At 34.3% G+C, this 24227-nt stretch overlaps 2 protein-coding genes across 3 annotated transcripts in view; one reads left to right on the top strand and one right to left on the bottom strand.

The window, feature by feature from the left end:
- The window catches only part of LOC147833651 (uncharacterized), a 734785-nt gene that overhangs the window by 650529 nt on the left and 60029 nt on the right, over positions 1 to 24227 (bottom strand). The gene's annotated exons all lie outside the window — the stretch shown is intronic.
- Positions 3883 to 24227, top strand: part of med13b (mediator complex subunit 13b) — a 62248-nt gene continuing 41903 nt past the window's right edge. Inside the window, exons 1-4 of one of the 2 annotated variants that reach the window (XR_015508705.1) lie at positions 3883 to 4534; positions 8597 to 8831; positions 10998 to 11166; positions 17463 to 17608. Coding sequence is in view for 1 of the 2 variants with exons in the window: in NM_001083838.2 (NP_001077307.2) it covers positions 4466 to 4534; positions 8597 to 8831; positions 10998 to 11166; positions 17463 to 17608 (619 nt within the window). In the remaining variant the exon portion in view is untranslated. 2 annotated transcript variants of the gene reach the window in all.

Below are 24227 nucleotides of genomic sequence, written 5' to 3'. Positions count from 1 at the left end.
ATCATAAGAGAGAGGAGTGTTACTATGGGTAATTAGGCAATTCACAATTAGGCAATGTAAGATGGGGTAATTAGGCAAGTCATTGTATAATGATGGTTTGTTCTGTAGACAATCAAAAAAAAAAAAAACTGTTGCTTAAGGGGTTAATAATATTGACCTTAAAATAGTTTTAAAACATTTAAACTGCTTTGATTTTAGCCAAAATGTGATATTTAAGACTTTCTCAAAAAAAAAAAAACTATATATATATATATATATATATATATATATATATATATATATATATATATATATATATATATATATATATATATATATATATATATTATTTATTTATTTATTTATATATATATATATATATATATATATATATATATATATATATATTTATATATATATATGTATATATATGTATGTGTATATATATATATATATATATATATAAATATAATAATATATTATATAAGTAATATAATATAATATACTTATAATATATATATAAGTATAAGTAATATATAAGTCATTTATAAGTATACAATTTAAAAAAAAGTTTTTTTTAGTATTATTATTATTATTATTATTAAAATTTATATAGGTTGATATAGGTTGTACTGTTCATAGACTGGTGACGCAGTGGTGCAGTAGGTAGTGCTGTTGCCTCACAGCAAGAAGGTCACTGGTTCGAGCCTCGGCTGGGTTAGTTGGCGTTTCTGTGTGGAGTCTGCATGTTCTCGTTGAGTTTGCGTGGAATATTATTATCAAATAATATTGTTGCGAGTACATGCAGTACCAGTACCAGTGAATTGGGTATAGGCTAAATTATCCGAAGTGTATGTGAATGCGAATGTGTGTGGAAGTTTCCCAGAGATGGGTTGCGGCTGGAAGGGCTTCCGCTGCATAAAAACGTGCTGGATAAGTTGGCGGTTCATTCCGCTGAATTAATAAAGATACTAAGCTGACAAAAAAATGAATGAATGAATGCTCATAGACTGCATTTATTACAGTCCCCAAATATAATGAACTGTCACTTTTTGTCATTTTTAATTTTTAATTGATTTTGTTTCTACACATTATAATGCACAGAGAAAAAATAAAGCAGCAATACGCTTTTATTGTTTTAATGAAAACTTTCTTTTACAAATACTATGTTTATAGCACACCGTTATCCTTCTTCTCACTTCAGCACTGAGTGTCTTGTGTATTTAAGAGAAAGAAGGTTGTCAATGTCTTGCTGCACCTAATTAAACACACAACAGCTCTTTTAGCTTGTCAAATACACAGCAGGGGGAAACGTGGGAATGGGGCACCTTAATGAACCCTTAAGGGCTGTGATAATAATACACTCTATAAAACAATAAACTTCTTTATTCAAGTCTCACATTTCAGCAAAACAGCCAGAAAGTGCTTTACTGTTCAGTTGTTGTCAATTTGTAAAATGTAATTTTCCCCATATTTACCACAGGTTTTCAACAACAGTTGATACAGATGCCATATTGCCTTGTGATGATGAGTTTGTTTTTTCATTCATCATTTGCAGTCAAGCGTTGTTATTATTTTAATGTCAGTGCCATGGCATTTCTCTTCTAGCTTTTCTTATTAATGATTCAGAAAGATTAGCTTAAGCTCACAGCTCACCATTTCAATATTTCCAGAAGCTGGTATAACGAGTGAGACTAGAAAGACCACCAAAATGTTGCAGATATTAATAAAAACAAAATCTATTATATTTCTGTAGTGCATATAGTGCATGTATATGGTGCAAAACTTTGTGCTTTTGAATGCTTTGGTTATGCAGTTTGTCAATAAAGTTATTTAAATTTTGAAAAGTTGTCATTCTTTTGTTTTAGAAAGAAAGAAATTTTATTTAATTAATGTTTATTTGTACTGCGATTTTACAATGTAGATTGTGTTAAAGCAGCTGAACACAGAAGTTCTAGTAAATTGAAACAGTGTCAGTCCAGTTTTCAGAGTTGAAGTTCAGTTTAGTTCTGTTCAGTGTGGTTTAATTCTCACTGCTGAAAGTCCAAACATTGAGGAGCAAATCCAACGCTGCGCAGCTCTGCAAGTCCCAAACCAAGCAAGCCAGTGGTGACAGTGACGAGAAACATAATTCACCAATTGATGAGAGTAAAGGAAAAAAACCTTAAGGGAGACCAGGCTCAGCTTGGCATGACCATTTCAAGATTTTAAATTCTTGAACAGAGCTGCAATCTAGGCGCTGGAGGTTGAAGAGCGCTGGACATCCATTGTGGAGAACTACAGGTATGAGTAGGTCCCTGGAAGATGTTCAGGCTGGACCACGGGATCAATACCATCTGCTCAGGATAAGGCCTGGTCCAGGATTATGGACACCTCCATAAAAAGAAAGAAAGAAAGAAAGAAAGAAAGAAAGAAAGAAAGAAAGAAAGAAAGAAAGAAAGAAAAAACAAAAAGAAAGAAAATAAGAAATGATTGTGAAAATGTTATCAAATAATATTGTAAAGGCAATGTTTTTAATAAATGTGTAGTTTATGTTGTTACATTACAGAGCTCAGCATAAATAAGATCACCAGCTTTTGAAAATGCATCTTTTTGTCAATATCTCAGTGAACATATCTTTGAGCTGCATTTAAATGGAAGAGTTACATTTATTTCGAGTTTAGTAATTTATTAAGGAATTCAAGAATAATTAATTTAAATTCAAATGAGTTGTTGCAAAAAAAAATGCAAACAATTATATTTAATGTTTCTCTTGATTTTTCCTGTCTATTACAAGTTTTTTTTTTTTAGTTAGACTGGGTCCAGTTTCGGCTTTGGTACTCATTCATTGTATTTTATTGTAAAGCATCTTATAGAAAATATTCATTTAAAGGGGAGCTCTGTGAGGGGTGTTCTCGTGTTTTTCAAGTATAAAAATACATTTCACTCCAATTCATACAGTTATGAATTAGTATGTCATCGGTTATCAGTGATGATATTTTTAACAAATTAATACATTTTAAAATAATTAATATTAAATTTGTCTTATCACAATTGCACAGACGGATTATGTTTGACTGATGTATGTAAACTTGATCAACAAACACAAAAAATGTGAGTATTCATTTGTGGTCGCTGAAATAAAAGATATTTTTAATACTTGTGAAATATTTAATGCTGAAATAAACTGATTTAAAAAGTAAAAAAAGAAGTTCAGCCAAGCATAAAATAACCTAAAATTTTAGATAGTTTTTTTAGGGGTTTTCATAGCTTGTGCATCAAAGGGTTAAACTTTGTATTTATTTAATATGAATTTATTCATCACCACATTGTTTTTTTGATCTATTGAAATTTTGAAAATTATAATAATATTTTACTGCCTCTTTCCACCCAAGTCAATATATATAACAATATAACAATATATATTGGGTTACTTTGCGTTACTTAGTTAATTTTTAAGTATGTGAAATGTTAAAGTATGTGTTAACTTATTTCTAAGTAAGTTATTTTTTAGATTGAAAATGCAATATATATATATATATATATATTGTTATTGCTATAATATATTGTAAGGTAAAAATAATTCATCCCTCTATATATATATATATATATATATATATATATATATATATATATATATATATATATATATATATATATATATAATCTTTTGTTTACCCAACACTGCTTTTAAGCATTAAATAAGTATACATGTTTGGTCAGCGTTAGACAGATCTATTTCCCTAAAAGGAGTGATTTGACAGCTCTGTTGGTGATGAGTCGACTCTTTTGGATCTTTGTGGAATCCAGCATCGACTCTTTCCTCTCGCGAGTCGCGGCGCTGCCAATCGCAGGCGAGTAGAGTAGAGTAGAGCAGCCTGGAGTCGAGTGTAGTGGAGTTGTGTCCCTGTGGCCGCCATTAAAGGATGCGACCAATGTATTCAAACAAACCAGTGAGACACAGCTGAGCGCTGCACGGCACAGCCTCTTTTAACTGCGCTTTTTAATCCACGACGCTACACTTTTTATCACCAACTTCTTCGCGAATGGCCGTCAACGACAGCCCGACAACGACCTGAAGAGGAGAGTGTGATTTTAGCGAGATTTACAGCTGAACTCTTCTGTCTTGAACTGTTTGTTGCTGCCTCGCTTAGCCAAGGCTAACATCCAGCTAGCCTGATGCTAGGCTAAGCTAAAGGGGGAGGGCTGAATTCACCTCCCTACCCCCTCGGACTGCTGTACTTGCATATTATTTAATGTAGCGAAATCCGCGGGGAGAACAGCATATCTCGCCGCGGATCATGGTAAAGTTTTTAGCGCATTTTTCTTGGTAACGTAAGCGAGTAACCTCTAGCGGAATAATAGCGGAGCTAAGCTAATTAGCTCGCTGGACGCGGAGCCGTCCTGCTGATTGTGTCCGAGACACGGAGACCCGGTCCAAAAGCCTCGATCGCATCATCTGTTCCTGGGATCTGAAAGAGAGGATGGCTCGCCGGACTGCGCTTTGATGATGAGTTCTTGTTTTGTACCCAACGGGGCGAGCCTGGAGGACTGCCACTCCAATCTATTCTGTCTGGTAAGAGATCAACTGACTGTGGGCCAGAAGCCATTTTTAGCCGGCCAGTCAATCAAACAGAGGCCTGTTGCTCTTTATACGAACTAAACACCCGCTTTATAAACGTATGTTAGGCGTTCAGGTGTGTTATGGTGTTGTGTAAACGGAGGTTTGCGTGTGGGATGCGGCTTTGTTGTGTTATTTGGGTCGTGTTTGCTAACGTTGGTAAACACTTGCTGAACTTACTGACTGGAACAAGTAGTTGGCATGAAGTATCTCTGAAGTGGAAAAACAGCTTCAGGGAAAGTGATGATGTACAACAGCAGCAGTGCAAAATCAAGACGCTGCAAGCATAACAATTGGTTATTTTGAGATTTCTTTCATAACCACTACTTTTCAGTTTTTATCTCGTCGCAAGTGTCTTTTAGTTCTCATCTACAAAACATTTTCCTCTTAGAAGGAGTCTGGATTTTTTAGTTCAGTAGCACTTGCAATGACTAAACTTTCCCAATTATATTCTTATCCTTTTTATAGCTTTGAGAGAGAGATTTATTTATATAGTCTATAGTAGCCAGATTTTTATATATATATATATATATATATATATATATATATATATATATATATATATATATATATATATATATATATTTCTTGGTTTGCTTATGGAGTGGTAAAAATATAAATTTGTAAATAAAATTATGACATAAAAGGTAAATATTTACGTGATGTTGTTTGCATGTTTTGATCATGTGTTTCATCACTTGTTTACAAGTCAAATTTAATTTGAAAAAGTGTTAATATTTTTTTACAAGAAAAATATAGTATTCACAATAACATGATTTAAAGCACAGATGCTCAATGTATGACCTGCGGGCCAAAGCTAACCTTTGATTTGGCCCACCATTCCATCTGAGAATGATAGAGAGGGTTGGGGCAATGCCATTATTAGAGATCCTCATTTTCTAATTTGATGAAGAGATGGACGATATTGCAATAAAATGATCACAACATGTCCGTGTCACATGCTCAGTCAGCTACATTTTAATAAAAATGTAGCGCTTCATAACAAAACTTCATACCAACCTTATTTTATCAATATTGACAGTGGTGTTCGGTCGATAAATAATAATTTTATCGCCCAGCCCTAATTTAACATAACTCTTTTTGTTTGTTTTATTGCTTGGCCTTTTTCAAGTAAACTGGAAATAAATGTTTAAATTAAATGTAAATGAATCTAAGTTTTTAAAATGTAAATACTGTCACACGATGAATAGAGGGCCATGAAGAATGCATCGGCGAGCAAATCAAGGCATAAACTAGTGTAACTCCATTCTTTTATAAATTTGATTTTTTTAGTTTTTACTGTAATAAGTTCATATATACAGTATAAACTGTACTAGTTAATATAAAGCAATGTTTTTTTTTTTTTTTTTTTCAAATATTGTTACATTAATTAGGAAATTACCCATGGCATCTATATTTACCTTTGGCCCACTAATAAAGTTTGGATTTCGACCCTTCATAAGAAAAAGTTTGGGCACCTCTGATTTACAGCAATATCAAGAAACTGAAATATGTACACATTTGCATCTTTGTGAGAAATTGTAACATGATTTCCCTTAGTTAAATAAGAATATTATTAGAACTAACATTTATTGTTGGACAAGCAAGTGATGTAAAAGTTCTGATTTTAAAAAGTATGTATTTGATCATATAGCACTGATGCATCACCAAAAAGAAGCAGGAATTTTAAGCTGACTTTGTTCAGATTTTTGTTTTAAAATGATTTCATACAAGTTCATTTATGCATATAAACTTTATTTGCACAACTCTGTCATTTCAGAATACTTGTAATGCAAAATCTGTCTTAATGTACTGTAATCTACTGTGTATGGCAATATCTGCTAGTTTAAGGATAGTTTGTTATTAAAGTGTAAACAGTTGAGGTATTGCCTGTCATTAGGTTGTTACATCCTGATTTAAACTGTCTATGAACTTAACAACAACAACAACAGATGATACTAGACAATTTAGCATAGTTTGTGCTTTGTTTTGTCTGTCATGAACTAAATACCTGCATTGGTTAAATAGTAAAGTAGGTTGAACTTTGCATGCATAATGTGCAAAAATGTACGACTCATTTTCCTATTTACACTTATGATGGTTTCTTCAATTCATAGTTGTAGATTAATCTGTGAACTAAGAATTCATGACAAGCTTCCTGTCAGTCTGCCTTTTTTTCACTTCCTCTTTGCACCAGGCTCTCATATTTGTATGGTCATATTGGATAAATTGCTAACATTTAATGTAACCAGGTCAGACTGTCAACTTGTTTGAAGTGACATTTTATGCAGATTAGTTATGTCATCTTGTCATTTGGGGTTTTAAAAAGATCATTAATTATTGATTTGATTTGATATTGAGATATTGCATTGTTATAAATGATTTATCAATGCACTTTATTATAACGTAAATTAAAATTCACACAACCTCATAATATTACCTTCCTTTCCAACCACCTGACTCATTCACTGTCACTTATTGATATCACAGCAATAGCACCCCAATGAGAGTGATCCATGGATTCAGTTAATTCATTCTCAATGGGCAAATTCATGTCTCAGACCAATTTTTTTTAGTTTCGCTAGGAAATAGGGCTGCACATTATATTGTTTTAGCAGTATAATATATATATATATATATATATATATATATATATATATATATATATATATATATATATATATATATATATGTATATATATGTATAATATATATATATATGTATATATATGTATAATATATATATATATATATATATATATATATATATATATATATATATATAAATGTATATATATATATATATATATATATATATATATATATATATATATATATATATATATATATAAGATATAATATATAATATTGCAATGTCATCATTCGCTATAGTCACATCGCGACTGCAATGTTGAGTCTGGATTACAATTTATCTTTTTTTAATGTGTTTTTTTGAGGCCTGTGACTCTGTGGGGGTTTTAAAAGCATTCAGGCATTTAAAAGTGTACTGTTTGGTTAATTTAACTGTGAATTTTATTTTATTGCTTTGTTTATCAAACGGAGACTATGCAGTATTATTTTATATTTGATTATTCAGTTACTGTATACCTGAATACATTTCGACTCTTCGGAAAACAATAAAACACTGTTTGTTGCTTGTTAAATTGTATGCAGTCGCCTAAAGAATCATCCCAATCAATCTAAAATTATTATATTTTTACCAAACAGCTTTCCAACTAATCTAGTGAAATTGTATTCATATCGCAATATATATAGAAAATAATCTATTTTCAATAAAAAAAAATTGCAATGTGTAATTTTTCTAGGAAATAGTTGAAGAAATTATAGCAATTAATGTTTCAAGTTGAGTTTCATCATTAAACTCTTCCTTTTTTGTGTTATGTTTTCTTAAAATGCATTATTTTAACGTTATGAAATGTACAAAAACTAAAAGAAAAGAAAATTGTTCAAATTTATGAATATACTTATAATAGTGAACATGGAATTAAGACCTCATAGGTTACACAATGTGAAAAACAGACAGTATTGTAAAATCGGATGATAGTAAACTGAATTGCGCAGAATGTCACAAAACTGGTACATTTTAAGGAAGAAATAAGACGGTTGATTGGGCCATGTGAAATGTGGGTTAAATTGTATTATGACTCGAGTACAAGTAAATGATTAAAAACAGGAATTTTCAGAGACTTATCAATTGCCTGTTAGTAAGATTTTTTCCTGCGCATAATGCTGACAGCAAATTTCAAGTTTGCCTGTATGTTGATTCATTATGCTATACGGGCATGTTTAAATGGCGTCATCTTGCCTTAGTCACTTCTCTTGCTTGTCTACATTTATCAAAGTTGCACAATCCCACTCGGATTGCAATTTTGCCTGTGTTTTTGCACATGCATGTCTTTTACAAACATTAGAGAAGTTGTTGCTTTAACACTAGTTGCTGAGCCCTTCTACTTGATGGACTTTTCTAACACATTCTACCTCTCTCTCTGCCTTTAGGCTGACCTCACAGGGATCAAATGGAAGTGTTTTGTGTGGCAGGGCCCCACCTCGTCCCCCATCCTCTTCCCAGTGACGGAGGAGGACCCCATCCTGTGCAGCTTCAGCCGCTGCCTGAAGGCAGACGTGCTGAGCGTTTGGCGGAGACACCAGACTCCAGGTCGACGGGAGCTCTGGATCTTCTGGTGGGGGGATGACCCCAATTTTGCAGAGCTCGTCCACCATGACCTATCATGTAAGTCTGCTTTTTTGTTAAACTGATACTAATCATAATGTATATTGGAAAACGAATGTGTGTAGTGATCATGTTTTTGACATAGTTTTTGCCAGGGGTTAAACTGGACTCTCATTTCTCATTGCAAAATCAGTGGTTAGACTGGAGGTGTTTCCAGACATTAGTCATAGGCTGGTTATTGACATTGCAGTTGTTGAGGTTTGCTAACTGCATTAATTGAAATTGCGTCAATGCAAAAGTGTTAAAGGGTTTTACAAGACTTTATTTCTGTAGCTAGACTTTTTATATTTTCCTATAGAATTTATGGTGAAATCTGCATTAACATGCAAGGCCATGTTCAATAAATAAACAGTTGTTCTTGCATGTAAGATAGAAGTATGATTACTAAAGTTACCGTGACTATTTTTGTTGTGTGGCTTGGATGTCTTTTTTTTTTTTTGTAAGATGACGTTATTCAGTCTGAGGAATACAGAACATCTGTTTCTCATCCACCTTTTATTGCTGTTAGAGCATGATCAATACATGGTCAATGGAGAGCTAAGTGGGGTTAATTTTCTGGTTCTTGGGAATATTTGTTCTCTTACAAAATCTTTGTTTCTTTTGAGAGGCCTGAACCAGAGCTAAATGCAGGGATTAACACTAAATCTAAATTTTGAGCTTGTTACAATCGCATGACCTATCAGATATTGCTGTTTTTAATAATGATAACTTGTCTGTCCTTGCAAATTTATGAGATGATAGTTTTTGTTTTCTAATGTTAAATTTAAACTTTTTTTTATCTATACAAATTATTTTTTTTTTATTTCTGTTCATGTGAAAAGGTAAGACATGCCCATGAGAGCAAACCTTCCCTTTATATATATATTTCAAAACAAAACAACACCATTTATTCGAAATTGAAATCAACTCAAGACATCCTTGCTCACTGAATATGCTGGTTTCTGACTGTATATTTTTAATGGTGTATATTTTTTTCAAACATAATAAAAATGGCAAACAAACATCTAAACTAAATTCATTAGTAGGGCTGTACGATTAATCGAAAAAAGATCACTATCTCAATTTGACTCCCTATACGATTTTAATACAGCATCTATACAATTCAGCCAATTATATTTTCAAGTTCAGAAGAAAAGCATAGGCAGTCGCACAAGTCTTCACTGTGTTTTGTGTTGCTCAGCAACATGGATATGGTATAATTCACACAATGTCATTTCTGTTTTTATGTAATGACGTATTCAAGGCCGTCAAATCACACGTGAACTGACACATGGTTTGTTTACTACAAGGAGAACATGCGCCTGAACGATGTTTACTTTAGTGAACAGAACCTGCAAAGGCTGTGAATAACAAGTAATAAAGTTGTAAATGAACTTGTTGCACAGAGCGATTGTTTAGGTGCTGCGCGGGAAGTATGATTTGCATGTATATATATATATTTTTTTTTCTCAAAGTGACGGCAGCCATGACATGAACCGCACTTAGCAGTGAAAGTGACACCAAAACCATGTACATCATTACAATGAACATATCGCGTTTTAGAGTTCTGATTATGACAAGCATTTGATATGTTTTTTATTTTATAGAAAACACAAATGTTGTTGTGTTGTGCATGAGAATAAATGTTTAACAGTGTCAGTATAACTACTCTAGTCTATATATAATATTGAATATAATGTAAGAGGGAATCTGATAATGATACATGTCTAATTTTACCAGTAAAAAAGGCAGACATATGTCTCAAACAAAATAATTCAGCTCCAGAATTATCAATATTTATATGTTATCACTTTCCTTTGCATAACAACCAGGACAAATTTAAAGTCTATTCAAGTCCACCATTGCAAGTTTATACAAAATTTAGTTCCCAACATTAATTTACCAACAGTAGATGTACACGTTGGCCTAATAATATTATTGTTTTTTAAATAATATGTTTGTGTAATAACAGTAATAATAGCCTACTCATATTAACCTTTATTTTACATCTACAGAATCGTGAGAGAATCGTGTTCTTGATATTAAGCAAATTGATTCTAATTTTAGCCAGAATCGTGCAGCAATAAACCCTTATTGTGTTTTCTGTTTTTGATTTTGTTTACAGCAGCAGTTAGGAATGTGCATATAAATGTAATCGAGTCCTGATCTGTTCTCTGTGTTGCACAGGTAATGAGGATGGTTCGTGGGAGAGCGGCTTGACCTACGAGTGCCGAACGCTGCTTTTCAAAGCCATCCATAACCTGCTGGAGCGCTGCCTCATGAACCGATCCTTCGTTCGCATCGGCAAGTGGTTCGTCAAACCCTACGAAAAGGATGAGAAGCCCATCAACAAGAGGTAAAATACTTGTTGTACAAATCGATGATTGAAACTGTGGATGCTGTGCCCCTTGTTTACGTTACGGCGGCAACCTGGTGTGTTTTCATGCCCAGCGATGCGGATGCATGCCGTAAGCTGCAGCATTTAACAGCATGATCCTCATTGTTTGTCACAGTAGACGAGTGACATCAGGCGGCTGGCATTCTTGTGTGAGGAAGAACCCCGTTCTGGAAGCCAGCGATTCTGACATGTAACCTCATGGGATTTCTTGTTTGTTTGCATCAGTTTTTTTTCCAGAGCGTGTCGTCATCTCTGTGAAGGATCTAAATTAAAGTATTCAGATAATGTAGGGAGGGGTGAAAGACGAGGTCCGTCTAATTGTGTGTCTGATTTGCATAGATGTCATTGGCACCCTCAGGGCAGAGGTGTTGTGGTGTGTGTGTCGGTGGGAGCATTGGCTTCCTGTAGAGTTCTGTGCATACAGTGAACTTGTGTCAGTTAGGGATGCAGAAGCTGGAAAGCATAGCTGCTTCCTCTGTCTAAGTTTTAATGAAGAGCTTACTCTTCTCACAAAACACTGACTATGCGGTTTCACACTAGGTAGGTCAACAGGAACCACCATTTCACTTTCACTTGTTCAGCTCTGCCTAAACTTGAAAAATTGTTAGAAAACTCTGTTAGAAATGTTAGAGTTCCTCCTATTAAGAATCAGTACTCATTTTCTGTTGCTTTTTTAGTTGTTGCTGAAGGGTTTGAATGCTGTTTTCTTGAGCACTCGATTTACACCCCACCATTCCAAAATGTGTGAATTCTAAGATTTTAAAAATTTTCTGTTTATCAAAACCATGTCAATTTCACTAATATAGGTAACAGTATTTTCGAGCATTCATTAACAAAGTGATGTCAATACTATAATATACATTAGTCAACAGTTGAAGTGGATCAAAAGAGCTTTTCAAAATTGTCCATAGAAAAGAATCTGCCCTGCAAGCATTCTTGTTTTTAAAAGATCTAAACATGGTCGTCTTGGCTAAAACAAAGCTAAGATTGGGCTGTCCGTAAAAATCTAAAATTAGACATCGAAGAATAGGCCAAACTAGACTAGTAATCAAATAAACAGAAACAAATGACTAGGCATATAAAGTCTGTCTATTTGATGACAAGTCTAGTTTTGGGCTATTTTTATTCGATTGTGATACGATGTGCTGCCGCTTTCCAGGTGCATCTAGTTAAAACATCTCAACTTCTCAGAATGCCTGGAGCGCACTGCAAGTCACGTGACAAGAACTGACCAATAAGCTTTATAATTTGTTTTGATTATACACATTTCAGTAGACTATAAACCTCTGACAAACACAGCACACCCAAGCACTGCAGTGCTTTTTAGTTTTCTCCATAAATAAAACTTGTATCAGAGCTGCAGCAATGAGCTGCAGTTTGTCATCCTGTGAGAAAACTGTTGATTGTCACAGAGCAACAACAAAAGAGCGTAAGTGCAAAGCTTGTTGAAAATGGTGAAGTGACATGCTCACGCTTTCCACATGCTTGTAGACGTAATATGTGAACGGCTCCTAATACACTAAAATTGATCAAAACCATATGGCTAGCATATACGATAAAATACTAATGTATTTTTCCATCATTGTAGTGAATTGTGTGTGTGTGTAGGCTGCTAGTCAGTTTGAGTTTTTGAAAGAATTTTTTTTTTTTACAATTTAAAAATACAATTTTATACTTTAATATTTTATTTTATGTATTAGGGCAGTTCAATTTCCTCCAACCATCAGAAATGTGCTGATTAGAATTTTTTTTTTCTAAATGTAAAGTTAAGAATTCTTATAAAATAGTACTTTTTGTAATAAAGGTTCATGATTAATTGTGACCTTGATTCAAGCCCCTGTGCCATCCTTGACTCCAAATGGTGCAATTTGCATATGTTTATTAAACCTTTGATCACAGTCGTGCATTCCAATTTGGGATTGACCCAGAGGGAGTAGTCGTCAGTTATGGTGAAGAAATGGCTTCAGCCTTGAGTCTTGTCAGCCAGTATTGTTATTTTTATTCTTAGCTACAAACATAAGTGTTAGTATCTGAAATAAAAACGTAAAGCAATCAAAATCATTTTAAAAAAACTACTTCACACTTCAAGTGAACGTTTAAATTTAGATAACTCTGTTGTCTACCTAAATTCAAAAGCAGATTAAACAATCAAACCAAGTTTATTTACTTTTCTAATAATCATTAGATCAATCTGTTATCAAACTAATCATTTGTTGTAGCAGTTCAAAAATATTTTTATTATCACTTTTGAATTTATTCATCATTACTGAATAAAAGTCCTATCAAACAGTGTAATGTTTTTTTGAATGGTAGTCTGTATAGGGCTCTGCATTAGCTTTGCAGCTCCATATCTTTGTTTGGGCATTGTAGTGGTTTTTCTGGTGTGTGACGCATTGACACTCCTAAGATCTCACCAGACTTGAGGAATGCAGAACATGAGGCTTCCTCATTTCTTTTCTCCTTTTTTTTTTGCTCTCCTCCGTGCCTGGCACTGTACTAGGTGATGCTGTCGCTGTATTGCAGGCACTGTTGGCTTAAAGGCAGGAAGTTGTGGTTCTCTGGGATGGGTTTTTCTGAATGAGAATGGACTAAAGTGTTTAGGGATGCAAAGAGAAAACTCACACCGTAAATTTCTGGAAGAACATTTTAAATGGCATAAAATAGATTGTAATTGTCTAGTATAAAATGAATGTAGTGGAGCAAAACTAAAGTGAAGAGATTAAATTTGAATTAATGATGGCATAATTCTGTATATCCAGACCTAAATTGAGGTTGACAATTCACAGTGTAACAGAAGTAGAAAAATCTCTCTTTAGTTCTCTATCATTATGTATCCAGGTGAAAAAACATCTGTTGTGCATTGTTTTGAAAGATTTTATGTGAACTTGCAAAGTTGCAATCGAGTTTTAACTGACTAAAGGACTGGAAAAGTCAAGAACAATCATCAGCATAAAGACACAGTTGTGAAATGTTAATATTACTAATTAATATGAATAAGCATAAAATAATGAACACATGAATGGGGGAGATTAATGAATTTAGAAAATGGGGGGGAATTCATTTCATACCAACTTGTGAAGGAGCCACAAGTCAATGTAGGATTACAGTGTATTAAAGTCCTGTTGACAAATCCACCTATCAAAAAAAGTTGCTGTCACCATGGAAACAGAAATGGCGGCAGAAGAGCTCATAATCAACTGCCCACTCTCATGAGGCATGGCAGATGATGTTTTCCCACAGTATATAAAGACTCATTTTTGTGTTTTTCAAATAAACCTTTTCTGATATACTTTTTGTTATGTATATATTACTGATTAATAACCTATTGATTATATGATTTGTGCGATTAAAATAATTAATTCTTTTTTTTTCCTTTTAAATAAAATCCATATGGATAAAATAAATGAAAAAAAATCTGAACTAAAGTCCCGTTCATTCCAGGAATAACAATAGCAATATTATCATCCACAACAATTGGCAACATTAGCATTGATTATTGTGCAGTTTTGTGACTATAATAACTCAAGCTTTGTAAAACAGAATCATTTCGGTTTGGCTGTCAGTGTTCATTAACTGGAGAAGAGTCACTGTGAAAATGATTATACAGCTGTGAAAAAAAGTTAAAAGACCATTTAAAAAGTATTTTCGAAAAAGATAAAAGCCATAGTTGGCACATGGTGACCTTTGATCTGGCCCACCATTCCATCTGAGAAGAGAAGGAGAATGATGGGGAACGTTGGAAAGAATGCGTTTAATAGAGATCATCATTTTAAACTTAATGTTTATTATTTTTTTGTTTGTTTGTTTTATTGTTGAGATGCATAAAAGCAAACAGAAATTAAATGTTTCAATTAAAATTTGTAAATGTATCAGATTTTTACTAATACAAATACTGTTGAGGGATAGAGGACAATCCACAAAACATTGCATGCAACTAAAGCTTAATGTATTCCGCATTGAACTTTTTTTTGTTTTTACTGTATTAAGTTGATCTTATATAAATTCATTATTATTCTGCATTATTTCATTTATAAAGATATGTTTTAAAAAAATTTTATAATTCGGAAAATAGATTAGAAATTACTCTTAGCAACTTTAATGTAAATGCAGTTTGGTGTTTTTACAGCCCTCAATCAACTTTGGTTTTTTGCCCTTGATAAGAAAAACTTTCAGCACCCTTGATTTAAATGATAATATTTTGTATTGATTACTTTAAATTGTTATTAATAATTTGTTCAATAGCTATATATTGATATGAATACTGCAATTCTATAATGATTTTTTTGTATGCTTTGCACAGTGGGGTAAATAAGTATTCAACACATCACCATTTTTCTCAGAAAACATATTTCTGAAGGTGCTGTTGATTTGAAATTTTCACCAGATGTCGGTAACAACCAAAAAAATGCATATATGCAGAGAAAACAATAATGGTTTACAAATTACATTGTGTAATAAAATGAAATGACGAAGGAAAAAGTTGTAGAAAGTAGGGCTGGGCGATATTGCAAAAATAAAATATCATGATGTCATGCATCATGTTATTCGATATTGATAATTATTGAATACTTTTTAACAATACATTTAGGCATATTTAGATTTTTTTAACCACTTTATTTTAATTCACCAACAGTACTAAGGCAAATATTTTTAATAGGCAAAAAATATTTCAACAAAATATCTGACATCTCTTTATAATAAAATAAACAAAATTGTGAAATCGCCACCTTGGCGACATCCTTTTTTATTTTCAATCTCCTCACTGCTGTGTTATTTTCACATGTGTTGTTGTTCTGACCTGAAGTGACAAGCACGAGTGAGTGCTTTCTTTCACTGTTTTCTATAGCGTCTCTTGTAACTAGGGAATCGTTTTCTCAGTGGATGACAAACGGACAAATCATTGCTATCCATGCAAGTTTTTTGAAGAAAAGTAAAAAGCACTCGTGTTTGGATGCACTTTGTTTGTCTGAATTAGTTAACTTGCTGTTATTACTCAAATGTGTATATTCCATTCAAAGTGTGAAGCCGATTGGTTAGTCCTACTTGCAGGAATCGTGGTGCATTTGGAAAAGTTCAGATATTTTTCAACTAAGCGTACCTGAAAAGCCAAGACAGCAGCTAAAATCTCTCTGTAGTTCCTCAGCAACCCTCTGCCTTTTGTCATTGTAAATTAATATTTGCTGCTTCAGTCCAACATCTACATTATCAGGATGATGAAGATGAAACCAGAGTGGATATTTCAGTAAGACAATGATCCAAAAAACAGCTCAGGAAACTCTTAAATGCTATCAGAGAAAGAAAATTTAGCTGTAGAATGGCCCAACCAAGCCCCCGACTTCATCCAATAGAAAATACCAATTAAAAATCAGATTCGATAGACGAGACCCACAGAACCATCAAGATTTTAACACTGTTGAAGTCTGAAAAATCACACCTGAGCAATGCATGTGACTTAATTCTCCATATGAGAGACGTCTTTAAGCTGCCATCACCAAAAAAGCCTTTTATATAAGGTATTAACACACTTTAGTAGTTCAGTACATTATCCTTGTGTCATTCCATTGTTACTACACAACTTTTTTTTTCCATTTTTTTTTTCTTTTTTGTCATTTTTTTATGTTTGTATTGTTTAGGTTTTCCCAAATTCTGGTTCAATTCCATGTCAACAGCTCCTTTAGAATATTTTTCCAAGTAAGAAAAACAAGACACAATGAATAATCCCCCCACCTCCCCGTATATAATTTTATTATTATCAAAATCTTTCTTTGTGTGAAAGGGGCTCAATGCTTCTGAAGGAAAAGTGAGTTCAGTAGATGTTTCCCGAAAGTGTGAATTTGATCACTCATCATCAGCATGTTTGGTTACACTGTAACAGCTGTTTACTCTAGCCTGCGGGTCACACTCTCACAGGTGTCGGGTTATTAACTTTGAGAATGCGTGCTACAAAGCAAGTCAAAGTGTGAGGCGTTCATTATGTGTTCAAACGTTTAATCAAGCACTTTTAAAACCCAGAAGTCAAGAGAGATGACTCTGAACTTGTAACAGTATACCCACATATCTAATGTTCTAGTATTTCCTAACCCTTTACTCCTGGTCAAGGTTCAGTCAGTAACTGGGCACTAAGCCTGTAAACACTGCGAAGAGCTCAGCTGTCATCACACCGTTCGCTAAAAGACCTCCAGGACGTGTGCTACTTTCTCCTAAGCTCTAACTTGTGAATAATCCTCCATATGTGTGTATCTCTCTCTCTACAGTGAACACCTGTCCTGCTCCTTCACGTTCTTCGTGCATGGAGACAGTAACGTGTGCACCAGTGTGGAGATTAACCAGCACCAGCCTGTTTACCTGTTGAGTGAGGAGCACCTGACTTTGGCTCAGCAGAGCAGCAGCTCAGTTCAAGGTAGGAGCATTGCTGTACTAGTCATCAAGTCTGTCACATATGCGGTTGGAAGGTCCACCTTCCTCCAGAACTTCAGACATAGGATATTGTGCAGTGTTTAAGTATGCATAAGTTATTGGTGCTTTATTGGTTGACACATTAACAGTGTTTGTGCAAGAAGCTAGAAGTACTTGGATTTTACTGTTTACAATTTCAGTACTTGAAATCAGCAGTTTCTGAAGCACAATTTTTAAAACACACAATCAAATTTTGTTGTTGTTTTACTGGACATTTTGAATGTGTTTAGATTATGTGTCACATTCATTAGATTGAATGTGTTTAGATTTTAGAAGTGTGAGCAGATGCTTGCTTAAAGTTTGATTTCTCAAAAATATGAAATGCCGCAATTATTTTTTAAGTTTTTGGTTATAAATTTTGCTTAAGCACCAAAACCATCATATTAGACTAAAAGGCCGTACTCACACTATGTACAGTGGCCTTGAACCTGGGGTCCGTTCTTCGTACATGGATTACTCAGTTAGCTGGATTTGGATATTGACGATTTGACACAATCCAGGATCGTTTAGTTCTTCAAAGCTGATCCGAGAGTTGTTGTCATAGCAACAGTTCTGTTAGGTCAAACCTGATCGGGAGCAGGTTCAATTCATATGAACCGGATTAGATCGGCTTTGTTCAAGCAAAGATAATACAGAAAGTATGTTCCGAATTCTGATATTTTCTTACAGTAGTAGTTATATACACTTGGGAAAATGGTACATATTTTTTAACTATATATATAAAGTTATATTCATTAATAAAAAAAAATAAAGTTATACATATTAATAAAACTTATGCAATCTGCACCCTCAAAATGAAAGTACAAAGACTGCCACTTGGTGGTGCAAAGAGCAAACTTATTGATATTAACTTTTTAGATCGCTTTAGTACAAATTGTGTATAATAGAAATGCACAATATGTGACTATTTTAAATCAATAATACATTTATGCAGTCATAAACATGTTTTGATAGTTAATATGCCAGTGATTTGATGCTTCACAAAAGTTGCAGACGCCTTTACCAATATGAAAATGCTTTTGTAAACAACCAGTTATTCTTTACAACGATTAAAAAACGGCTACTATAATAAAGAAAATATTTTCTAAATGTAGAACTAAATACATTTATTTGCATGGAAATACATGATGAATACTCTTAACACATGAAAGTGTAAAGCTTGTAGCTCACAACAAATGTGTTAGGTTATTGCGTGTCATATTTAACAAGCCGTTTACTGCTAATTTGATGTAGTTTTGCTCACATGGATAATTGAATATTAATCAGATGATGTCATTACGCTGCTGTGCCGTCAGCCAATCGTTGCATTGCTGATCATGATTTCGAGGATCGATAGATCTGTCCTTCACAACACACGCGGCGATCTCAGGTCAGTTTATCCAGAAATTCTAATCTGATTCTTAGATCATTTAAGCAAGGTACGAAGAACGGACCCCAGGCCAAAACACGCTTGTAAAAACACGCCCCTCCCGTCTCCCTTGATGGCCCGCATTCACATTAAATTTGTACCTGGGCATGATTACGTCATCAATTCTGCGCCGTTCAGTAAGCACTCTCGCTCAGCGCAGTGGACATTTGTTTAGTTATATTGTTCGGTATGCAGTGACAAGCAGTCAAATATTTCGCCAAACAGATCTGCCACTTTTGCCGCTCATAAACAATCATAAAGTCCTCGTGCTGCAGGAATTAAGAGGTTGCTGAAGGTGTGCAGCTGTCGTGCATTGAGGGGTTTGCGTTCATTGAACAGTAAGAATGATTAATAAATCCATATGAAACGGTCCCTTAAAAGTCACATCTCGCTTTCAGTTTCGGTCTTTGGCGCGATTTGCACTCACACACAAGTGTACCATTCCAAAGCCCAAGTGAACCTCGCGCCATGAGCCCGATTCAGTGCACTCTCACTTCTCAAATGATCCGGGAAACGGGCCTGGGCACGGTTGGGATATGATAGTGCGAGAACACCCTAAGTCTAGTTTTGCCATTTGCAGTTATTTGATCAAAATATATTAAAGTACATAACACATATTTTTTTATCTAATAGTGGTTCATAATATTCCTGTTTTTACACAATTTTTCATCAAGTAAATGCAACTTCAGTGAGCATACAAGACTAAAACATGAAAAACACCTAATGCTTACTACTAAATAGCAGTTTTCTTTTTGAAATTATTCTGCTGAATTAGATGATTGTTTTATGGCCATTACACACCATGGCTCTTTTTCCACTGATTGGTATGGTACATTTCAGTATGCTTTTATGGCTGTTTCCACTGTCAAAGGGTACCAAAAAGTAAACTGTACAATAACACTTTTTGGGTACCCTTTGCAAAGGGTACCTAGCACAACAAAAAGGTACCAAAAGGCAGAGCTAGATGTGCAGCTGATCGCTGTTGGTTTATAGAGATACCTCACTTGCTCATGGACAAGCAGAAGAATTTTTAAATTCACTGCCGAGACATTATACCATTATAATACATACATATAATTATACATATAATATATACATGGAACTTGTCGCCGTCTTGATGTACAGCCACAAAGCGGGAATGAGCAAACTCTGTGGTGTCCTGTTGTTTTAAGAGTCCGTCTAAAAAGCGCAAGTGGTTTTGTCTATATTTGAAATGACAAGACTCTTGAGCTGATGATAATAACGTGCCCTTGACTATTGAAATGCTTCTGACATTCGATTCTTTCAGAAACGGACAAACGTGAGTGTGAAGCATGAAAAAACAAAGGAGAAGCCAGAAAAACAAAAGAACAAATGATTCTTTCAGCAATCCAAAACATAAACTAGCTGCCATGTTTAAATTTTCTCATCGCCTTTTGGACTATTATGAATGACGGAATTACTTCCTAACAAGAGGCTACATGTGCTGGTGAAGATTACAGATACAGATCAGAGGTTTCCACTGACTGGGCTATATTTTTTGTTGTTTTTGAACCCAAATAAAGACTAAATGTTTGCTGTGTGTAGTTTTTCTGTAATTGGTAACGTATCGTAGACTAAAGGGCTGTATGAGTTCATATTGGTTGTGTTTATTTATATATTTTATATAATCACAGACGTTACAGTAGGCTATTTTGCATTACTGATCTGCAGTTTCGCCATATCATATCATGTTCATAGAAAGCATTTATGTGTATAAAGCATCGGTTTTGTGAGAAGTGCTTTTCATATGATATGTGAACGACCTGTACAGCTTTACTTTAACATTTCCACAAATGACAATGACTGAAACTTTTTGTCGTAGACGATGTACCATTGGCACCCTTTTGGCAGTGGAAACGCAAGCCTGAAGAGTTGACCTGTACCAATGCTATTCCTCTCAGTGGAAATGAGCCAGAAGAGCTTGGTTTGGTATGGTCCACATGTTGCCGTCAGGTTAACATCAGATCTCATTGACTGGTGTGACTGGCTCTTCAACGAATCAGACGTAATGAAGTAACATAGCAAGTAAACAAACCAAGTCAAATTATTTATTTTATTTATGACATTGTCACAACGTTGGTCAAGCTAATTATTTCACATTTCTTGTTTGTAAAGGATAAATACAATTAAAAAGTAACATAAAAAAAAAATAACATAATTTTTTGTTCTGTTTTTATTTTTTTTTTTTAAATTTGCAAGAGCCTGGAGGTAATATAGACTTTGCAAATTCAGTTTGCAGACATTTGTAGGTACACACATACATTGTGTGCGTTCTTTGCAGTTTTTTCCTGGCTTTTTAATATTGTCCATATCGATATCGGAATTATATTGTATCGACCGAAATTAAGAAATTTATTTTGATATAAATTTTTGTCATATCGTCCAGCCCTACCTTAAATACAATGCTCTTTCTTAAAGGCTGTGACAAAACCAAACAAACGATGCAAGGAGCCACTTTTGGTGCAGCAGCACTAATCTGAAGTTCCGAGTCTTTCAGCTGATGATTTGGTTCAATAAAATTTCGAATCCACGGCAGTAAAATATCAAAATATCTTATGCTGAGGAATATTACAGAATATAAAAATGCTTTAATATTAACTTCTCCTTTGTGGTTCAAGTGCAAAAGTATGGTTGGTCTTATTGTCTGTGTCCCACTCCCTCTCCACTTATTGGACTGCTGGGTAAAAAGTAACAGGGATTAGACTTAAACTCTCTCAGCTACAAAAATCCTCTACAAAAAGTCACATTAAACAAACTTATAAAACATGACAGTGCATCAATTCATTGTAGGTATTTTGCCAAGATGACCACAAGTTTTACGCAGCATTTACACCTGGTTGGGAGCAGGTGTACATTTTCAGGGTGTCCGCAGGGTCTTAAAACGTATTAAAAGTTAATAAATCAATTATGAGAAAATTAAGGACCTTAAAAAGTATTTAAAAGTCTTAATCCCATTTTTATTAGGTCTTAAATTTTGTTCAACGATGTCCAAATTGTTTGACTCCAAAAAGCTTTGGCGTGTCCAGCCAAGCTTCTTTGTCCAAGTGATGTCAAGTAATTTGCAACTAACGCGGGAAGGTGAAGCTCTTCACATATAGCGAAACCGTAGAGCAGGGCTATGCAATTGGCGGCCGGAGGACGTGATAACCGTGAAACCATGATTATCCTTCAGACTATATAATCGTACAACCTAAATCGATAATTGTTGCATCCATAGTTGTTCAAAACATGCAGTTCAAAACATCACATATGTTGTAGAAGAAGCCTACTTAAGCAATTCACTTCTTATGTCCTTTGAAAATACAACATTTGAATGTTTGTAAAAAAAAAAATATATATATATATATATATAATAAAACAATATAATAACATTTTACATTTTTTGAAAATACAAAGTTGGTGTCTTATGGAGCAAAAATACAACATATGCTCTTGTTTCATCAATCCTGTTGCAAGTCATATCTCTCCGGCCTCTTATTTGGGATGATTTTCATGTTCTGGCCCCCATGACAAACTAATTGAATAGCACTGCCATAGGGCCGAAAATGGGATAATGCAAGTTTGCATACTCCTGGTTAGAGAAAGACGAGTTTAAACAGTGGCTGAAACCTGTTGCATAATTTATTCTCTTAAGGTTTGATTGTTCTGAGCTTAACTAAGTTTTGTTGCACAGTTGTGCTCCATTTATTTATTTAACTACAACTGTTTATTAGCAACTGTTTATTAAGTTAAAGATTTGAAACTAATTAGAACTTGAAGTCTTATAATATTCCGAGAAGGTCTTTAAAAAGTTTTAAGAAGGTATTGAAGTTTCCTTTAGGATTTCTGCATATACCCTGAATATTTTGTACCAACTAACATTTAGAAAATGTAGGTGAATAAAATGTACATAAGAACAGCTTTTATAATAATTTACACAATTTGTTCTGTCCTAGTTTCATGAATGACCCAATGACAGTAGACTTGAGAGGGAATTTTTACGCTTGAACTTTGAAACTGAAAAGCTGACAAGCCTTCTCTTTTGTTTAGCTGTCTTTTTTTGTGGTTTGTCGTCACTTCAGCAGTCAGACTAGCGGCAAACACATGTTTTCTCCTCCGAGCTTAAGGGTGCTGTAATGGAAGACGTACATCATGTTAACACCTCTGAGACGCTGCTTCTCTTGTGGTAGTCATTATCTCAATGTAGCTCCACTGTGGCCCTGATGAGGTGTTTTCCAGATTCAGTTCTTCTCCTGCTTTCAGCTTTGTTACATCACCACCACCTCTCCCTCCAGGGTGCTGAGTTCACAAGCTTGTGACTTGTATTAGCCCTTGGAACAGTGTGTTTTATCCTGAACAAGATGCATCTGTGTTTCTCTTCAACCTGTTCTCCTATGGCTGATGTACGTCAGTTCTTAATCCACCTTTGGAAATGATGTCCCTTAATAGGAATTAAGCTCTGCCGTGTTGATTGCATGCTGTCAAAAACGTCGTACCTCAATTTGTGCAAGGCTTAAAATGCCTGTTTCAGATTTGATCTTCTATGTATTGTATAATGTAGCTACTTGTGGAAGTAAAAGGCTTTTAAAGTATTGAAGATCAAAGTGCATGATAAATGGACTCTCGCAAAAGAAAGAACTGACTCTGAATTGCCTAAAATGAGTCATCAGTAATTCCAGATTTCTTACAAACCTATGTAGGTTTGTAATGTATTTGCATCATTCCCTTCTATAGTCTTTATTGGCTCTAACACTAATCGCTGTAATAGTGGAAAAGCATTAACATGTTGACTACAAAAACTATTTCCACTTTAATTAGGACTTGGGTTCTAATGGCCTGTTTTCACTAAGTGGTACAGTACGGTTCAGTATGGGTCACCTTTATCAAGCAGCATTTCCACTGCCAAAAGAGTATCAATAGTACGTGGTGTATGACAAAGTTTCAGTCAATGTCATTGTCGTTTGTAAGTCAAAGTAAGCTGTACGGGTCATTCACAGATCATATGAGAAGCACTTCTCACTAAAAAGATGCTTTATACACACAAATACTGGTGTATAAATGTTTATTACTAACCTTTCTATGAACATGATTTAATCATAACTGCAAATCAATGACCGGGTGAAATAGCCTACTGTAATGTCTGCAATTATATAAA

The sequence above is a fragment of the Danio rerio genome, chromosome 15, assembly GCF_052040795.2.
Source record: "Danio rerio strain M-AB ecotype USA chromosome 15, GRCz13ab, whole genome shotgun sequence".
Classification (NCBI taxonomy): Eukaryota; Metazoa; Chordata; class Actinopteri; order Cypriniformes; family Danionidae; genus Danio; species Danio rerio.
Note: the sequence above shows the minus strand (reverse complement) of the source record. Positions and strands in the feature narration are given on the sequence as shown.